At 57.4% G+C, this 19,151-nt stretch overlaps 1 protein-coding gene across 1 annotated transcript in view; it reads left to right on the top strand.

Annotated features, from left to right (window-relative positions):
* The window catches only part of CLPB (ClpB family mitochondrial disaggregase), a 44,971-nt gene that overhangs the window by 15,558 nt on the left and 10,262 nt on the right, over positions 1-19,151 (top strand). Inside the window, exons 5-7 of the mRNA XM_034060091.1 lie at positions 1,282-1,410; positions 10,102-10,199; positions 13,299-13,413. Of these exons, the coding sequence (XP_033915982.1) occupies positions 1,282-1,410; positions 10,102-10,199; positions 13,299-13,413 (342 nt within the window). The remainder of the gene's footprint in view (positions 1-1,281; positions 1,411-10,101; positions 10,200-13,298; positions 13,414-19,151) is intronic.

The raw sequence follows: 19,151 nt of genomic DNA, 5'->3' as shown, positions 1-19,151 counted from the left end.
CAATGCTGTGCTGCCTCCCTTTGCCTCTCCCCATGCTTCCTGCCTCCCTTCCCATTTACATACCGGCTGGATAAATATTTCCCCTTCCCAAGCCTTCCCCAAATATATTAGAGACATTTATATGGCTGGCAGGAAGGGAGGCTGCCAGGCTGGGGGTGATGGATGGCGCCGGAGCCTCCCCCTGACGCCTTATTGAGTTGCTGATGATTATCTCCCTGCCAGACATTTTTTACAGCTGAGGCTGAGCTGTCACCGGGACCGTGGGGGGAAACCAACCCCACAATAATAACACTTTAATCTCTTTACTGCACTGCTCCCTAGTAGCTGAGATTCATCTTCCCTGACGCACGGAGTTCATTATCCTGCTCCTCCCTGGGTAGGAAATGACGACAAATAAATAAATAGACATCCTTCCCCCCCCAGCTCCATCCATCCATCCATCCGTGCTGGGGGAGCGGGGGCAGGAGAGGGAAGGAGACAGGGAATTCACTCATGGGGCAGGGCTGGGCAGCAGCGGGTACCTGTGGCAGTGGGGTTATCCTATGAGCATTGAGCTGAGAGCCACAGACCCCCTGTGCTGGAGGCACCCCCTGAGTGTGAGCAGAGCTCAGGGAGGGGATCCTGCCCCTCTGCTGTGCTCTGGGGAGCCCTGAGAGCAGCTCCAGTGCCTAAAGGGGCTGCAGGGAAGCTGGAGAGGGGCTGGGGACAAGGGATGCAGGGATGGGATGAGGAGTAATGGCTTCAGTCTGGAAGAGGGAAGAGTTCGATGGGATATTGGGCAGAAGCTGTTCCCTGGGAGGGTGCTGAGGCGCTGGCACAGGGTGCCCAGAGAAGCTGTAGCTGCCCCATCCCTGGCAGTGCTCAAGGCCAGGTTGGACACAGGGGCTTGGAGCAGCTGCTCCAGTGGAAGGGGTCCCTGGCATGGCAGGGGTTGGGAATGGAGGAGCCTTCAGCTCCCTTCACCCCATCCCTTTCCATGGTTCCATGCAAAGGGGACAAAGTAACCTTAATGACTTGTGTTGGATCCCAGTGTGGTGCTGGCTATGGTTGGGGCAGTGCTCAGAGGCCTCTCTCCCACCTCCTGCCCTGTGTGGCTCCGTGGGGCAGCCCTGGGTTGATGGCACCCATCCTGCCCGCACCAATGCAGCTGGCCACTAAAGCCCCCGGTGAACACCAGTGGGGTCCTGTCACCATGGGGGTGATGCTGAGCCCACGGCACAGCCATAGGGTCTCCCCTCTTCCTTCCCCCCATGTGCTCATCTCCCTGTGCCTTCCCCACAGTGCTGGTGACCCGGGAGGAGGACTTCAGCAACCGGCTCAACGTGAGGGCCAACTTCAGGGGCTGCACAGCTCTGCACTATGCGGTGCTGGCTGATGACCACCGCAGTGTCACACTGCTGCTGGAGGCAGGTGAGTGCTGGCTCCTGGCCATGAGGCCCGGTCCTGAGCCATGGTACCCAGTCCTGAGCCATGGTACCTGGTCCTGAGCCATGGTACCTGGTCCTGAGCCATGGAGCCCGGTCCTGAGCCATGGTACCCAGTCCTGAGCCATGGCAGGGCCAGGCAACACCAGGCTCGCTCGGTGCCAGGGTGAGATGGGCTCTAACTCATTGCTTTAATCCCCTTATGGTTCCTTGGGCCCCTTCCCCTCTGATGCTTTGCTGGCTCTGCTCATTGGGTTTCCCTTCCTCCCTGTGGATGCATCCCCTAACCCTAACCCTGGTCCAGCTGCATCTCTGCTGTTCCCCTTCCATAATATGCCCTCTGTTACATCCTCTATGGACATTGGGGCAGGGAATCAGAGTCCTGCATGGCTGGGAGTGGATCTGCTGTGGCCAAGGCACCGGCTGGGTGCTGGTCCCCATGGCCTGGTTGAGGCTCAGGTGCTGTGGGTACCTTGGCCACACAGCTCTGGGGAGAGCTGGTACCAATGAGCTGGTGCAGTCATTGCTCCCCCAGTTGTGGCACAGACTCCTTCTCATGGGTCCAGCAGCACTGGAGGTTCAACAGGTCCCTCCTGAGCCAAACCATTCCATGATTCCCATGTCCTCAGCACCCTCCCAGGGAACAGCTTCTGCCTCAGAGCTCAGCTCAGTCTCCCCTCTCTTGGGCAGGTTCAAGCCATTCCCCTTGGCCTGGCCCTCCAGGCCCTTGTCCCAAGCCCCTCTCCAGCTTTTCTGCAGCCCCTTCAGGCACTGGAGCTGCTCTCAGCTCTCCCCTTCTCTTGTCCAGGCTGCCCCAGCCCAGCTCTCCCAGCCTGGCTCCATGGCATTGCTGCTCCAGCCCCACAGCATCCCCATGGCCTCCTCTGGACTACAGTGCATCCTACAGGCATTCCAGGGTGATCCCTCACACCAGGCTGGAGACATGGGTGGAATTCCCACCCTCTGAGCACTGGGACACACTCCTGTTTTGCAGGATGATGGTTTCCACTCGGAAATCCATCCCCAGGGTACCCTCTGTGTGTTATGGGCAGAGGAATTTCCTTCTGCTGTGTGAAGGGGAGAGCTTGGAGCAGCTCCCAGTGCCTAAACGGGCTAAGGGCAACTGGAGAGTGGTTCCAACTGAGAGAGGGGCAGTTAGATGGGATGAGGAGCAGGATGCTGCTGGTTCACTGCCCCGCTCAGTGCTGTAGCCCCAGTCCCGCTGTGCTGTGGGTCACAATGGCTCCCTTGTGCCCTGCTGGCTGCTCCATCCCTGCTTTCCCTGGCATCCGAGTGAGTTCCCGGAGCTGAGGCTCTCTGGCAGGGACAAAGAGCTCCCTGTGGGCTCAGCACCAGTGCTGGTCTGCACACACTGCCTGCTCTGTTGGATCCAGGCCTTGGAGTGGGAGCACAGCTGGGGAATGAGCTGCAGCTCCCGAGCTTATGGAGTCCCTGCAGGGAACTTCCCTGCCCGATCCCATGTCCTACCCGGGATGGGGATAACGGAGCATCCAGTACCACCCTGGTGCTTCCATCCCTTCCCTTCCTTCCCAGGCTGCTGCCTGTTCCCGATGGATGTCCCACCTCTGCCTGTCACATCCCGGTGACGGGGACTGTTCCCTCCTCCCACTCCTGTGGGATAGCAAAGCTGGATCCGTGTGTCCATGTTGGGATAATGTTCTCCCATGGGATAACAAAGCCGGATCCATGTGTCCATGCTGGGGCAATGTTCTCCTATGGGGTAACAAAGCCAGATCCCTGTGTCCATGTTGGGGCAATGTTCTCCTATGGGATAACAAAGCCGGATCCCTGTGTCCATGCTGGGGCAATGTTCTCCTATGGGATAACAAAGCCAGATCCCTGTGTCCATGCTGGGGCAATGTTCTCCTATGGGATAACAAAGCCGGATCCGTGTGTCCGGATTGGGGCCATGTTCTCCTATGGGATAACAAAGCCGGATCCGTGTGTCTGGACAATGTGTGCTGAATAGAGGGCTGAAGGTCCGGAGGAGGAGGTCGAGCACCTCCGCAGTGGCCCTGCCCCAGGCCCTTTGTGAGCACAATGTCCCAGTGCTGTCCCATTGAGCCCAGTGGGATGGCTCCTGCCTGCGCTGCCTCCTTTACCCATCCCTACACCTGCCCTTAACCAAGCATCCCTTCCCTCTGCCTTTACACTCCCTCTGCTCCATGCCCTGCCCTCGGGGCCGCAGCCATTAACACTGCTCCGGCCACCCCCTCCTCATGCAGGGCTGGGGCTTTCCTATGGACCCCCCCCCTCACCCCATAGCCCTGAGCCTTTGTGGCCATTCAGGGCCTGCCTTGACCCCTGTGGACCTTGTGGCCTGTGGCCAGCATGTGTGTGCCCAGCAGAGCTTGTCCTGAGCGCCGGTTCACAGCCCCTGACCTGAGCTGACACTGGTGGGTCCTGCAGCCATGGGGCTGCACCAGTTGCTCCTGGAGGCAGGATCGATGCTCAGGGCTTTGTGTGGGGCACAGCGAGGGCGGCACCAGCTTCCCTATGGAAATGGGGCTTTCATTATCCTGTGTTTGAATGTGCTGCATAAAGAGGGAGGATGAGCTGAGCTCTGAGGCTAAAGCTGTTCCCTGGGAGGGTGCTGAGGCGCTGGCACAGGGTGCCCAGAGAAGCTGTGGCTGCCCCATCCCTGGCAGTGCTCAAGGCCAGGTTGGACACAGGGGCTTGGAGCAGCTGCTCCAGTGGAAGGGGTCCCTGCCCTGGCAGGGGTTGGGAATGGAGGAGCTTTAAGGTCCCTGCATCCCAACCCATCCCATGGTTCCATGGCTCTGTGAGCTCTGGGATGCTCAAGCCCTTGTGCCTCATCCCTCCTGTGCTCACAGCTCCAATTAGAGGCAGACAAGCAGCAAAGAGCATGCACCTATGAGCACATCTTAGCTGAAGCTTCAGGAACCCAACGTCTGGATTCCATTTGCCAGGAAATTCAGCGTATCCATGTGTTGGGAATGCTCCACATTCCCCTCCCTGCTCCTGGGTGGTGGCAGATGCTGTGGGGAGGGTGGATGGGGTAAGTGAATTACAGGGCCAGCCCATGGGAGCAGGGCACCCCCAGAGCAGAGGCACCCCTATGCCCCCTGTGCAGCAGTCACTGCAGGAGCAGGGTTACCCCTTCCAACCCCACTGCCATGTCCCTGCTGCCACCTCGGGTTGGAGCTGTATTTTGGGCTCAGAAACCCTTTGTTCTTTGCCTTCCCTTTTAAACCCAGCGCCTGTCGGTGGTGCTTTACTGCAGGATGGGTGCAGGCTGGTGTGTGCTTCCCAATGGCTGTGAACAGAACCCACCTTCCCCTTTGCAAGGGAGCTGCCTGAGAAAGGAAACCGAAGCCTCATCCCTGCATCCACATGTGTGGAGCTTTGGACCTATGAACCATTCCAAGAGGGATGCATTCCCTTGCTCCCTAAGGGGAAGCTGTTCCCAGCACCCTGAGCTGGACACAGCTCCACTTGTTGCTCCCACCCCAGTGGGTTGTGGGATGCTCCAAGCTCGGGTTGGATCCCACATCCCAATGTGCCAGGGTTTCATTCCTGGTGTGGCAGGGCTGGAGGGTCGATACACAGGCACGGAGCGTATTGAGCCATGGAGCTCACGGGCTCTATTGAGCTGTTTAATCATCTTTGGCACAAGGTACAGTGCAGCTGAAGGGATCAATAGGGAATTTATCACATTCCTGTATAAATGTGAGCATGGAGAGGCAGAGCGGGGGGTTCAGGTACCGCAGCCAGGGCTGGATGTGTGACAGCAGGAGGCAGACCTGCAGCAAGCATCCATGGGGCAGTGACCATGACTGTGACTCCCTAGAAACACCGTCCCCAACACTGCTTGGAATCATGGAATGGGTTGGGATGAAGGGACCTTAAAGCTCCTCCAGCTCCAGTCCCTTCCACTGGATCAGCTGCTCCAATCCCTGTGTCCAACCTGGCTTTGGACACTGCCATGGATAACAGCTTGGATGCTGTTACAATGCAATGGACCCTCCACACCCACAGAGCTCAGGGCATGGTCCCACCATGGCCAAGCTGCTCCTGCCCCTTGGATTCCAGTCTGAACAAGCACCCACCTCCCCTTTCTGTCCTTCCAGCTTCCTGGAGCTGGAAAGAGAGCAATGGGGTCACCTGTATCCCATGGGAAGAGCAGGGGAGGGTTTATCCCCTCTGCAGTATCAATGCCAAGCGGCAGCTCCGTGTTCTTTCCCTCTTGTGGTGTTGTGCCTCTGGGCACCTTTATGGTCACAGAGGGGCTTCTGCCCCCACAGCTGCAGGGGAGACACTGGGGCTGCAGGAACCTGGATTGGGGTTGGGACAAGGGCCTGGAGGGCCAGGCCAAGGGGAATGGCTTGAACCTGCCCAAGAGAGGGGAGACTGAGCTGAGCTCTGAGGCAGAAGCTGTTCCCTGGGAGGGTGCTGAGGCGCTGGCACAGGGTGCCCAGAGAAGCTGTGGCTGCCCCATCCCTGGCAGTGCTCAAGGCCAGGGCAGCAGGATCAGTCCCTCTTGGTGCTGCTGTTGAAAGCTGCTGGTGAGTGATGCCTCTCATTGATTTACAAGCAGTCTGTGCTCAGCTCAGGGTGATGGTGTTAATTCCATCCCCTGAGGCTCCACAGGACAGGAGTCCTCTTGGATTACCTTAACCAGGCATGCGAGCAATAAGAATGTCCGTCCTTGTCAATGCTGATGGCTGATGGCAGCAGTGACATCCTGGATGTGAATCCTGATGTTTGACCATGGACAGTGTGGAAATGGTCCCTGCCCATGGCAGGGGTTGGAGCTGGAGGAGCTTTAAGGTCCCTTCACCCCAACCCATCCCATGATTCCATGACAGGAGTGGAATTATGGAGCATCTTTGGCTACGTGCGCTCAGCCCAACTGCTTCCCTGTGCCCTTTCTGGCACTGAGTGTGGTAGAAGATGGAGATAAGCAGCACACTGTGGGTGATGCTCTGGGTGGCACTATGGGTGATGCTCTGCATGACGCTGTGGGTGGCACTGCGGGTGGCACTATCAGTGATGCTGTAGGTGACACTATGAGTGACACCATATGTGACACTGGGTGACACTGTGGGTGACACTATATGTGACACTGTGGATGACACTATGGGTGACACTATGAATGACACTATATGTGACACTGTGGATGACACTATAGGTGATCCTATGGGTGACACTGTATGTGACACTAAGTGACACTATGTGACACTGTGGGTGACACAATATGTGACACTGTCAGTGATGCTGTTGGTGACACTATGAGTGACACTGTGGGTGACACTATGGGTGACACTGTGCGTGATGCTGTTGGTGACACTGTGGGTGATGCTGTTTGTGACACTATGTGACACTGCGGGTGACACTATGAGTGACACTGTGGGTGATGCTGTTTGTGACACTATGTGACACTGTTGGTGACACTATGGGTGACGCTGTTAGTGATCCTGTTGGTGACACTATCTGACACTGTGGGTGATGCTGTTGCTGACACTATGTGACACTGTGGGTGACGCTGTGGGTGATGCTGTTGGTGACACTATGGTGACACTGTGGGTGATGCTGTTGCTGACACTGTGTGACACTGTTGCTGACACTATGTGACACTGTGGGTGACACTGTGGATGATGCTGTTGGTGACACTATGTGACACTGTGGGTGACACTATGTGACACTGTGGGTGACACTGTGGATGATGCTGTTGGTGACACTATGTGACACTGTTGCTGACACTGTGTGACACTGTGGGTGACACTGTGGGTGATGCTGTTGGTGACACTATGTGACACTGTTGGTGACACTATGTGACACTGTAGGTGACACTGTGCCGCCCAGGCCACGCCGCCCCCCCAGGCCCCGCACACCCACCTCCTTGCACCTCCCGCAGCCCCTCCGCCTCCCGGCCTCTATTGACAGCTTCGGGATGCGAAGGAATCCAAGACAAATCGGCATGCGGAGGGAGTTAATAAAACATGACAAATCTGTGGCTGTCACCGCGCTCGGTGCCGGCACCGCACTGACAGGAACAGATTTCCCCAATGAGGGCCCCGGCGCCGGCACCGCGCTCGAGGCCCATTCATCACAGCGGATGAGGCCGCACATCCTCACCCGAGAGGAGGCAGAGCCCGCGGTGCTGCCCAGGTGTCCGGCGCCAGCCACACACAACCGGGGGGCAGCTGACAAATTGCCCCCATCCCAGGGAGGGCAGGGGAGGAGGTGGCCATAGGGAAGAGGGGCTGCCACGGTTATGGATGAGGGGGAATCAAGCCTCGCCCAGCTTGGAATCGACCCGTTGGTTCTGTCAATGATTGCAGCAATTAGTCAAGTCGTCAAGGGGTGAACAGGGGATTGGGGCAATATCGGGGAGCCAGGAGGGAGAATTCCTGCAGATGGGAAGCCGGGAGCTGAGCCCTGTCCCAGGTGGAGCCTTGCCTGGAGGACACTGATCCCTCCTGCCAGGCTGGGGATGGACAGCAGGAATGGGGGCTCTGATAGGGAGCTATGGGGTGGCCACCTCTGCAGTAGGTGAGAGGACTGTCTGGATCCCAGCTGTCATCTGCAATGACAAGTTATCCCAGCTTTCATCTGGAATGACAAGGGATGCCAGGCTACATCTGGAATGACAAGGGATCTCAGGTTTCCTTTGGAATGACAGGGGATCCCAGCTGTCATCTGCAATGACAAGGGATGCCAGTCTTCATTCAGAATGACAAGGGATCCCAGGTTTCATCCGGAATGACAAGGGATCCCAGCCTTTATTTGGAATGCCAAGGGATCCCAGCCTTCGTTTGGAATGACAGGGAATTCCAGACTACATCTGGAATGACAAGGGATCCCAGCTGTCATCTGCAATGACAAGGGATCCCAGATTTCCTTTGGAATGACAAGGGATCCCAGATTTCCTTTGGAATGACAAGGGATCCCAGGTTTCATCCAGAATGACAGGGGATCCCAGGCTATATCTGGAATGATAAGGGGTGCCAGTCTTCATCTGGAATGACAAGTGATCCCAGGCTTCATTGGGAATGCCAAACCTTGCCGTGGAAACTCCTCTGTGCCACTTCCTTATGGAGCACATATTTCATGTGGAAGCAATTCCAGATCCAGCACTCAGCTCCTTGGGTCCTCTGCTCCTTCCATCCATCAGCATGGGGCTCTCCCAGGCTCCAGGAGCAGGGGATGGAGCATGGCTGGGTCATTCCCAATGGGATGGGGGGTGTTTGCCGAGCCCCTCGGCAGGCTGGGCTGAGGATGGGATGTGATCATAGAGTTATGGAACTATGGAATCCCGGTGGGAGTGACCTCAGGGATCATCTGCTCCAAGCTCTCCAGGCACAGCATGACCCAGACTAGATGCTCAGCACCCTGGGCAGCCCCATCTTAACAGTGTCCAACACTGGGGAGTCACCACTTCCCAATGGAGATTATCCCAATGGCTGCTTGTTCTCATTGGGAATGATTCTCCTGCTGTGTCCAGTGGGAATCTCCCAGCAGTAACTTGTGCCCATCACCCCTCGGCTTTCCCATGGACTCCTTGTCGAAAGGGAGCCTCCATCTCCTCTGCAGCCTCCTTTACCTCCTGGCACATGGCTCAGGGCTCCCGGAGCCTTCTCCAGGTACCTCCTGAGACGCCAGGATCCTGAGTGCTCCCTGGCATCACTGCCTCTTCCCCCATTCCCATCCCTCCTCATCCCACATTGCTTGATCTGAGATTCCCATCACTGCAAATGGGACCATTCCCTTCAGCCCAGGGAGGAGGATGATTCCCACTGCCCTGTTTCCCTGCAGCTCTGCCTCATTCCCACATTCTCCCTGCTCACCATGCTCAGAATTCACCCTTCGGAATCAGATGCACATTTCCTGCTCCCCCTTTTCCCAAGCCCTCTGCACCCCAAAACAAGCCTCACTTTCCCTTCCTTGCTCCTCCTCAGCTGCAGGAAGAGCTGGAGCAGCCTCATTCAATCCCAAGCTCTGGAGCAGCAGCACCGGCAGGGCTGGTGCTGGAGCCAACCTCTCTGTGCCCATGGGCTGGCAAACGCTGTGCATCCCATAGAGGAGGGGATGGAGCTATGGGAGAGGTTGATGGGATCTTCATCAGAGCAGGATATTGAGGAGATGGGATAACCAAACTTATGTAGAGACTCATGGGATGGGTTGGGATGCAGGGACCTTAAAGCTCATCCCTGCCACGGGCAGGGACCTCTTCCACCAGAGCACCTTGCTCCAAGCCTCTTCCAAGCCATTCCCCTTGGCCTGGCCCTCCAGGCCCTTGTCCCAAGCCCCTCTCCAGCTTTCCTGCAGTCCCTTTAGGCACTGGAGCTGCTCTCAGGTCTCCCCAGAGCACAGCAGAGGGGCAGGATCCCCCCCCTGAGCTGCTGCTCACGCTCTGGGGATGCCCCCATCACACGGGGGGCTCTGGGCTCCAGTGCTCACTGCAGCCGGCTTATGGGGAGCTGCTCCCCATGTTCCATGGGAGCCTTTGTGCAGCTCCGATGAGCACTCATCCCATCCCTGCCAAGCCGCTTGTGAGCAGGGACAATTCCTTGCCCCATTCCCTGGATGCTGTGTAATGCACATCACCCCTCTGAGGCACATTCCCTTTGGAGCACGGCTCGGGAGCGGATGCCCAGGCTCCGATCCCTGATCCATCTCTTCCTCCCCTCAGGTGCCAACCCCCTGCAGAAGAACGAGATGGGTCATACCCCCCTGGACTACGCTCGGGATGGGGAGGTCAAGGAGCTCCTGAAAGCAGCAGAGGCAAAGGTAAGCCCCACTTCCCTCCCCATTCCCAGGGCAGGGTTAGGGTGACCTGGAACACCCGGAGCTGTAGGACTCCGTGATGGGTAAGGGAAGAACCCCACTGCTGCAGTGTTCTGGGTCCATGGATGCGTGTCCTATACTCCCGTATCCATGGTCCTCCTCGGAAGGGGGGTGCAGAGGGGCAGAAGTTCTGGAGCCCCAGGGCAAAGCCAGAGGAAATCAGGTGTTGTTCCGGATCTGGAATTCATGGTAAAAAGGAACAGGTCTGAGGATCCTGTGTCCTTGAGTGGGCTGGAGCATATGGCATAGAGTGCTGGAGTCCTGGAATGGGTTGGGATGAAGGGACCTTAAAGCTCCTCCAGCTCCAACCCCTGCCACGGGCAGGGACCCCTTCCACTGGAGCAGCTGCTCCAAGCCCCTGTATCCAACCTGGCCTTGAGCACTGCCAGGGATGGGATCGTGGGGATGGGATCGTGGGGATGGGGATGGGATCATGGGATGCTCTTCACCAGCACCCCAAGTCCTGCTCCTCAGGCTCCATCCCATCTCCCCCTGCCTGTGTTTGTGTTGTGATTGCCCAGGTCCATGTGCAGGACCTTGCCCTTGGCCTGCTTGAGCTCCATTAAGTTCTATGGTCCAGCTCTCAGGCTGTCCTTGTCCATATGGATCCCATCCCTTCCAGCACAAAAAGTTGGGAATAAACTACTGGGAGCATCCCAAGGAGGATGTGATGGGAATCGTGTGCTGGGTGAGCGCTCTCTGGAGCCAGCCCTGCCGAAGGAGCCTGCCTGGAACAGCACGAAGCAGTGATGGGTTTAGTGCTTAACGGATCGCAGGAGGAGAGGAAGGACATAGATCTATGGGATGTTCCTGCTGGAGACGAGAGCTCTTGTCTGTAAACGGGAGCGGGAGAAGGCGGCTGGTGATGGATACGGAGCTGGGGGGGACGTGGTGCTCGGGGGGCCGCAGCCGCTCCGGTATCTCTGCTCCACAGAGAGTCTTTGAGGAGGAATTGCTCATTTTAATCACTGCAGCAGAATGAATTGGCAGCACTATTATGGGCTGGGCACATCCCCTAGCTGTGATTTACATACCCTGCTGCCACAATACCAAGGGGGTTTCATATGTATGTTTAATGTATTTGGATGGCCCTGCTGCCTGCACGAGCAGGGATGCTCCGTGTGCTGCAGGCTGCAGGACACCCTGGGCAAGCTCAAGTGGCCTCTCCTCTATCCAGGGCTGAAAGGGAGGGAGCAGCACCCAAACCTTGTGTGTTCTCTATGCAAGCAGGAGGAAGCAGTCCCAGGGTTGGCCTTAGAATCACAGGATCATGGGATAGGATTGGAAAGGGCCTTAAGATCGTCCAGTTCCCAATCTGTGCCATGGGCACTTCACACTAAACCAGGTCATGCAAGGCTCAGTCCAGCCTGGCCTTGGACACTGCCAGGGATGGAGCATTCACATCCTTGGGCAACCCATTCCAGTGCCTCAGCACCCTCATAGTAAGGAGCTTCTTCCTTGTATCCAACCTGAACTTCCCCTGTTTCAGTCTGACTCCATCACCCCTTGTCCTATCACTGCAGTCCCTCATAGAGAGTCCTTGGCTCTTCCAGGTCTGTCTTTGCCATTGAGCTCCTCCTTGTGTGCACCAGGCTGGGTCAGATCCATCTCCCATCTCCAGCAGGACTGGAAGGAGCCTGTCAGGCAGGATGAGCCACAGTTCCCCTTCTCACAGCCCTGTCCCTGCAGGCAGCATCCCTGCCTCTTCATCCCAAACGGTTGTGGCCTCTATAGAGCAAACAGGACCTGAGAGCAGCTCCAGTGCCTAAAGGGGCTGCAGGAAAGCTGGAGAGGGGCTTGGGACAAGGGGAATGGCTTTAACCTACCCAATGAGCTTTAAGCTCCCTTCATCCCATGGTCTGTTCCACTAAGCTGCTCCAGTGGGATCCACAGGGAAGTTATTGCCCCATACAAAGGTTGATGGCATCTCATACACATGGGGCTGATGGCACCAGCCAGAACTGGAAGGGGGCTGGGATGGGGTTACCCACTCGGGATGTGGGAGCAGCATCCAGCTGTGAGCACACCATGGTTTGTTACAGGGGTCTGCCCTTCAGGCGGGTGGGTTCAGGGGTGGCTCCTCCATCTGCAGATCCTATGGGATCCTTGTGTGCAGTCCAGGCTGGAGCAGCTCCAGGGCCCCCAGCCCCATAGGAGTGAGCAGTGGTTGAGGCAAGGAAACCCAGCAGGGTGCTGGGGAACATCCCCAAGGGCATCAGCACAGGGATGAAGGTGTCATTGTCCCAGTGTGCTCGGTGCTGCTCAGGGCACCCCTGGAGCATGGGCTCAGGTTGGGTCCTGCTGCACAGCAAAGCTGGGGCCAGGCTGGAGAGGGGCCAGAGAAGGGCCTCAAAGATGGTCCAAGGGCAGCAGTGAGGAAAGGCTGAGAGAGCTGAGACTGTTCAGTGGAGAAGAGAAGGCTCCGGGAGCCCTGAGCCATGTGCCAGGAGGTAAAGGAGGCTGCAGAGGAGATGGAGACTCCCTTTGGACAAGGAGTCCATGGGAAAGCTGAGGGGTGATGGGCACAAGTTACTGCTGGGAGATTCCCACTGGACACAGCAGGAGAATCATTCCCAATGAGAACAAGCAGCCATTGGGATAATCTCCCCAGGGCAGTGGTGACTCCCCAGTGTTGAAGATGGGGCTGCCCAGGGTGCTGAGCATCCAGTCTGGGTCATGCTGGGATGCCTCCTCTGGAGCACAGGGAAGCCAATCTCCCAGTAAAGAGCCTTTCCCAGTGTTTCCTGCAGGCTGCAGAGGCTCCTTCTCTGCTTCCCAACATTCCCACCAGGACACAGCCCTTGGAGGCTGAACGGGAGACATGTGGAGGGTGGGAAAGCAAATCCAAGTGGAACAGCCAAGGCTTCCTTTTTCCCTATGAGCTTATAATGGGATGAGAGCTCCTTAGGATGAGCTGTGGCTGCTTCCCAGTGCCTGGAGCGGAATTCCGCCTGTCCTAGGGGGGTAAAGCTCCCTGCCCCCCCCCCATGTTCCTGTTGTTCCTTAGGGAAGCCTCTGATCCCAATGTTCTCCCTGCCCCAGTTCCAGGAGGAGCAGCGCAGGAGGGAGGTGGAGGAGCGGCGCCGCTTCCCACTGGAGCAGCGGCTCAAGGAGCACATCATCGGCCAGGAGAGTGCCATTGCCACCGTGGGAGCAGGTAGGAGCCTGCTCCATCCATGGAGCTCCATCCCCTGCTCCATCCATGGAGCTCCATCCCCTGCTCCATCCCCTGCTCCATCCATGGAGCTCCATCCCCTGCTCCATCCATGGAGCTCCATCCCCTGCTCCATAGAGAGAGCACCGTGTTCCTCGGGATCACCTGAGGCTGCCTCCCAGTGACTCATTGTGGGGGGGGGGGGAGTCATGCTGAGCTCCAGCAGGGATATCCTGGAGGAGAGAGCCCTTCACAGGGTCATGGAACCATGGGATGGGTTGGGATGAAGGGAGCTTAAAGCTCCTCCAGCCCCAACCCCTGCCAGGGCAGGGACCCCTTCCACTGGAGCAGCTGCTCCAAGCCCCTGTGTCCAACCTGGCCTTGAGCACTGCCAGGGATGGGGCAGCCACAGCTTCTCTGGGCACCCTGTGCCAGCGCCTCAGCACCCTCCCAGGGAACAGCTTCATCCCAATATCCCATCTGACTCTTCCCTCTTCCAGGTTGAAGCCATTACTCCTCATCCCATCCCTGCATCCCTTGTCCCAAGCCCCTCTCCAGCTTTCCTGCAGTGAGCTGGGCTCTCGTGGTGTGCACCAAGGGTTGAGAATGCTCCATCAGAGAGCGCTGGAGCTGAGGTTAAACCCAGAGCAGGTTTTAGGCTCATGGGCCCCAACAGCAGCCACAGACATCAGATGAGCACTGACAGTTGCTCGGAGCATAACTTCGTTATGGTAATCACTGAGACAAAGGGTGCTGGGCATCTGCAGAGCAGGATGGAGGCTGACTCCCTTAGCCCAGGCCATGCTGGCAGCTCCCACCCTGCCCCATGGCTGTGGCAGCAGATCCCCTGCATGGGGTGAGCCAGGGCAGGGAGATGGGATGCCCACGAGCTCCAGGGCAGGCACTGGGCCCTGTGGAGCTCTGTCCCTCACTGCAGGCTCCATCCAGTGCACATCATGGAGCACCCGGCCCCACATGGAGGCAGAAAGGAGAAGATGGGTCCTGGCTGTTCACCGCAGATGCTTTTCCATGGGGCAGCCTCTCAGAACCCAGGATAGACCAAGGGGAATGGCTTGAACCTGCCCAAGAGAGGGGAGACTGAGCTGAGCTCTGAGGCAGAAGCTGTTCCCAATCTGCAGGTTGGACACAGGGGTTGGAGCATCCTGCTCCTGGATGAGCCTTAAGCTCCCTTCCACCCATTCCATGGCTCTATGAGCTCCGAGCTGCAGTGAGGCCGGGGCCATGGCTCCTGTTGGAGCTCCTTGTCCCATCCCGGCAGTGGGGCAGGGAGCTAACAAAGAGGAGCCGTGGGGCAGGAGCAGCGCAGTGGGGCAGGAGCAGCAGCAGTGCCTGGGGGCAGGAGCGGGGCCAGCCCAGCACTGTGATTGATGGTGCTGCTGCTCTGACACAGGTGCTGCTGCTGCCCATTAGAGCAGCTGCCTTTATGGAGCCTTCTCTTATTGAATTAGAGGGAATGTGCTGGATCCCCCCCCCGCAGCCTCGGGATATGGGAGCCAAAGGTAGGGGGAGAGGCTCCATCCCCTCCTCCCCACTCCCTTCTGCCCCATTCCTGCTGGTTTCACTCAGGAAGAGGGGGTTTGGAGGCATTGGTTTCCCTTCCAGCCCTTGCCCCACTGCTCTTGGGGGGGGGGGGGTTCACTCATTCCCAGCTGGATTTGCTCCCACTTTGCGGCCTCCTGGTCCCCAGTTTGTCATTAGGACACTTCCCAAACTCCACATCCCGGATTAGCTGAGCCTGCTGAGCTGGTTAATGTATCACCCCTAATTGAATAATCTGATTTAATCCATCACTCACTGCATGATCCAAACACTCTCCAGAGGGGCTCAGATGGGAATACAAAGGGAGCGTGTGCTCTGGGGTTTGTGTGGAGCACTGGGGCACTGGGAATGCTCACACGGAGCTGGTGCTTGGCATCACTACCATGGAGCCATAGAAACCCTTCCCATGGGATACAGGTGAGCCCCACTGGTCTCCCTGCTGCAGGAAGCAGGACAGAGCTGTGGGGAGGTGAGTGATGATTCCTGACTGGAATCACAGGGGCAGGAGAGCTGGAGGGGCTTTAAGGTCCCTGCATCCCAACCCATCCCATGAGTCTCTATGTAAGTTTGGTTATCCCATCTCCTCAATATCCTGCTCTGATGGAGATCCCATCAACCTCTCCCATAGCTCCATCACCTCCTCTATGGGATGCACAGCGTTTGCCAGCCCATGGGCACGTAGAGGTTGGCTCCAGCACCAGCCCTGCCGGTGCTGCTGCTCCAGAGCTTGGGATTGAATGAGGCTGCTCCAGCTCTTCCTGCAGCTAAGGAGGAGCAAGGAAGGGAAAGTGAGGCTTGTTTTGGGGTGCAGAGGGCTTGGGAAAAGGGGGAGCAGGAAATGTGCATCTGATTCTGAAGGTGAATTCTGAGCATGGTGAGCAGGGAGAATGTGGGAATGAGGCAGAGCTGCAGGGAAACAGGGCAGTGGGAATCATCCTCATAGAGTCACTGTGGTCTGGGTTGAAGGGACCTTAAAGCTCCTCCAGCTCCAACCCCTGCCACGGGCAGGGACCCCTTCCACTGGAGCAGCTGCTCCAAGCCCCTGTGTCCAACTTGGCCTTGAGCACTGCCAGGGATGGGGCAGCCACAGCTTCTCTGGGCACCCTGTGCCAGCGCCTCAGCACCCTCCCAGGGAACAGCTTCATCCCAATATCCCATCGAACTCTTCCCTCTTCCAGACTGAAGCCATTACTCCTCATCCCATCCCTCCATCCCTTGTCCCCAGCCCCTCTCCAGCTTTCCTGCAGCCCCTTTAGGCACTGGAGCTGCTCTCAGCTCTCCCCTTCTCTTGTCCAGGCTGCCCCAGCCCAGCTCTCTCAGCCTGGCTCCAGAGCAGAGCTGCTCCAGCCCTCGCAGCAGCTCCATGGCCTCCTCTGGTTGGATCCTTCCCACTCCTACATTTCCCTGTGTAAACTTCCTACACCGCACTCAGGTCTGGCTCTGCTTGGGAGCAGCTTTGGGATCCTTTGAGCTTCATCTTCCACATCCCAGCACCTCCAGCAGCAGCAATGGATCAGTTCCTTTGGGATGCGGTCAGCCCTGGCCCGATCCCGGATGGAGACGATGATCCCATAGCGGGTGCACACCTGGACCGCTCACCCCACGTACCCCGACCCGGGCGGTTCGAGAGCTCCCCGAATGAATTGATTTGATAAATGGACATTTATTACCCTCACAAATTGGCTGAAACCAATTTTGGTGGCAGGGAGGGCTGAGAAGTGCGAGGTATTGATTTGTGTAAAGTAATACAGTGAATTTATCAGTTCAATAGAGAGCTGAAGGGCCTCTCGGAGACCCCGCGCCGCTCACACCGTTACTGATGGCCAGAATCAAGCAGAGCATCACAGCACCACTGCAAATGGCTCCAGAGAAGAAGGCCCCGGAGTCAGCATCAACCTCCTGGCTCGGGCATGGAGGCTCTGGTGCCTTCATGGGATTCCATTGGAGCTCCCTCTGCCACCCCACGTTCCAATGGGAAGGGGATGCCTTTCCAAGAGGCACAATGTGGGTTCCTGCATGGCCATCACCAGCAGGGCTGGAGGCTGCTTTGGGGGTGCAGAGGAGCCCCATGGGCTCCCCAGGCTTCCCATCCATACAATGCCTTAGGACTGGTCCTCCTTGGGATGCTGGAGGCCAACCCTGGAGAGCCTCCCATGGCTGAGGGTGGCCCCTTTCTGATGGCAGCCAGGACCTCAAGAGCATTTGGGGCTGGAATCATGGGTTTAAGGCTCCTTGTAGCAGAGGTTTTCCACCTCATCACACCATTGATGGCTCTAAGTAATGCCCAAGCCCTTCCAGCCGGGATCGCAGCGCTAGCTCCATGGTAGTTGTGTTTTATGGGATGCTTCATATCCCTGGAGTTGTGATGAGCAAGATGAGTGTTTATCCATAAAATCTGGGATGCTGCTGGAGAGGGGAGTGAAAAGCGACAACACTTAACACTTAACCTGGCTGCCTGCAGACCATTGAACATGCTGACCCTGCCCGTGGTCACTCCATGCCCTGGAGCACAACTTTATTACCTTTATTAGCTGAGATGCTGCAGACACTGTCAGTGGTCCCGTTATTCCCCATCAATCCTGCAGGAAATATATCCACCCGCGTGGCTGACCTCAGCTTTGCTGCCATAAAGGGCAGGGATGGAGCACAAGCCATGGTGGGATGCACTGGGAGGTGTGCAGGGGACACTGGAGCAGCTCTGGGATCACACAGACACCCCCCCTGCACCTCCATGCTATGGGCATCTCCTCTTGCTCCTCCTGTGCTGGCTCCTCAGTGGGGGTGACGTGGATGCTGGCTGGGATTTCATGGAATTCTGGAATCCCAATGGAAGGGACCTCAAGGATCATCTGCTCCAAGCTCTCCAGGCACAGCATGACCCAGACTGGATGCTCAGCACCCTGGGCAGCCCCATCTTCAACACTGGGGAGTCACCACTGCCCCAGTGAGATTGTTCCAGTGGCTGCTTGTTCTCATTGGGAATGATTCTCCTGCTGTGTCCAGTGGGAATCTCCCAGCAGTAACTTGTGCCCATCACCCCTCAGCTTTACCATGGACTCCTTGTCCAAAGGGAGTCTCCATCTCCTCTGCAGCCTCCTTTACCTCCTGGCACATGGATCAGGGCTCCCAGAGCCTTCTCTTCTCCACTGAACAGTCCCAGCTCTCCCTTCCCCACTCAGTTTTGGGACTCTTGATCCCATCATCCACATCACTTATGGGGACACTGAGCAGTGCTGGGCCCAGTATGGATCCCCGCGGTCCCCACTGGTGCCACTGGTCCCGGTTTGAGGAGATGTTCACCACCACATCAACCCCCATGTCCAAGAGGACACATCCCTGCCTGCTGCTGGAACTGGTCCATGGGGCTGAGCTGCTCCCCCGGGCAGGGTAAGGCAGAGCCTGGCTCTAAGCCTGGTCTCATTAAGGCTTGACAGGAGTCAGGACGTGTTAGAGCGGCCAAGGGATGGGTAATGCATCTTGATAGTGGCCAGACACAAAACATCACGTCCTCATTGTGCTGGGACTCGTCTTCCACTGAATTCCCAGTCCCTGCTCTCAATCCCATTCCATTGACGGGATGTGCCTTGGATTTTAGGGTGAAACTGGGCTTTTTTGGCTCTTTAGGCTGACTCCTGTATCACAGTGATGCAAACATCACCTCCAGGCTGAGCCACCACCTCCTGCAGGGTTCTTCCCATCTTCTCCACAGCCTCCACAAGGAGTCGGATCCAGCCACACTCCTGCTGCAGAGCTGAATCACCCTCATTCCAAACCCCATCCTGCCTCCTTCCCTCATTGAATCCTTGCATCCTGGAGCAGGATCCTGTGGCTCCTGGATGAGGAGTTCTCTGCTCTTGTGGGGACGCTTCATGCCTGTGGTCAGCTCAATCCCAAACCTCCGGAGATGGATTTCCCCTTCACATCTCCAGCTTGCTCCAACCCCTGTGTCCAACCTGGCCTTGAGCACTGCCAGGGATGGGGCAGCCACAGCTTCTCTGGGCACCCTGTGCCAGCGCCTCAGCACCCTCCCAGGGAACAGCTGCATCCCAATATCCCATCTAACTCTTCCCTCTTCCAGATTGAAGCCATTACTCCTCATCCCATCCCTGCATCCCTTGTCCCAAGCCCCTCTCCAGCTTTCCTGCAGCCCCTTTAGGCACTGGAGCTGCTCTCAGCTCTCC

Source organism: Melopsittacus undulatus, chromosome 2 (assembly GCF_012275295.1).
Source record: "Melopsittacus undulatus isolate bMelUnd1 chromosome 2, bMelUnd1.mat.Z, whole genome shotgun sequence".
Taxonomy (NCBI): Eukaryota; Metazoa; Chordata; class Aves; order Psittaciformes; family Psittaculidae; genus Melopsittacus; species Melopsittacus undulatus.
Note: the sequence above shows the minus strand (reverse complement) of the source record. Positions and strands in the feature narration are given on the sequence as shown.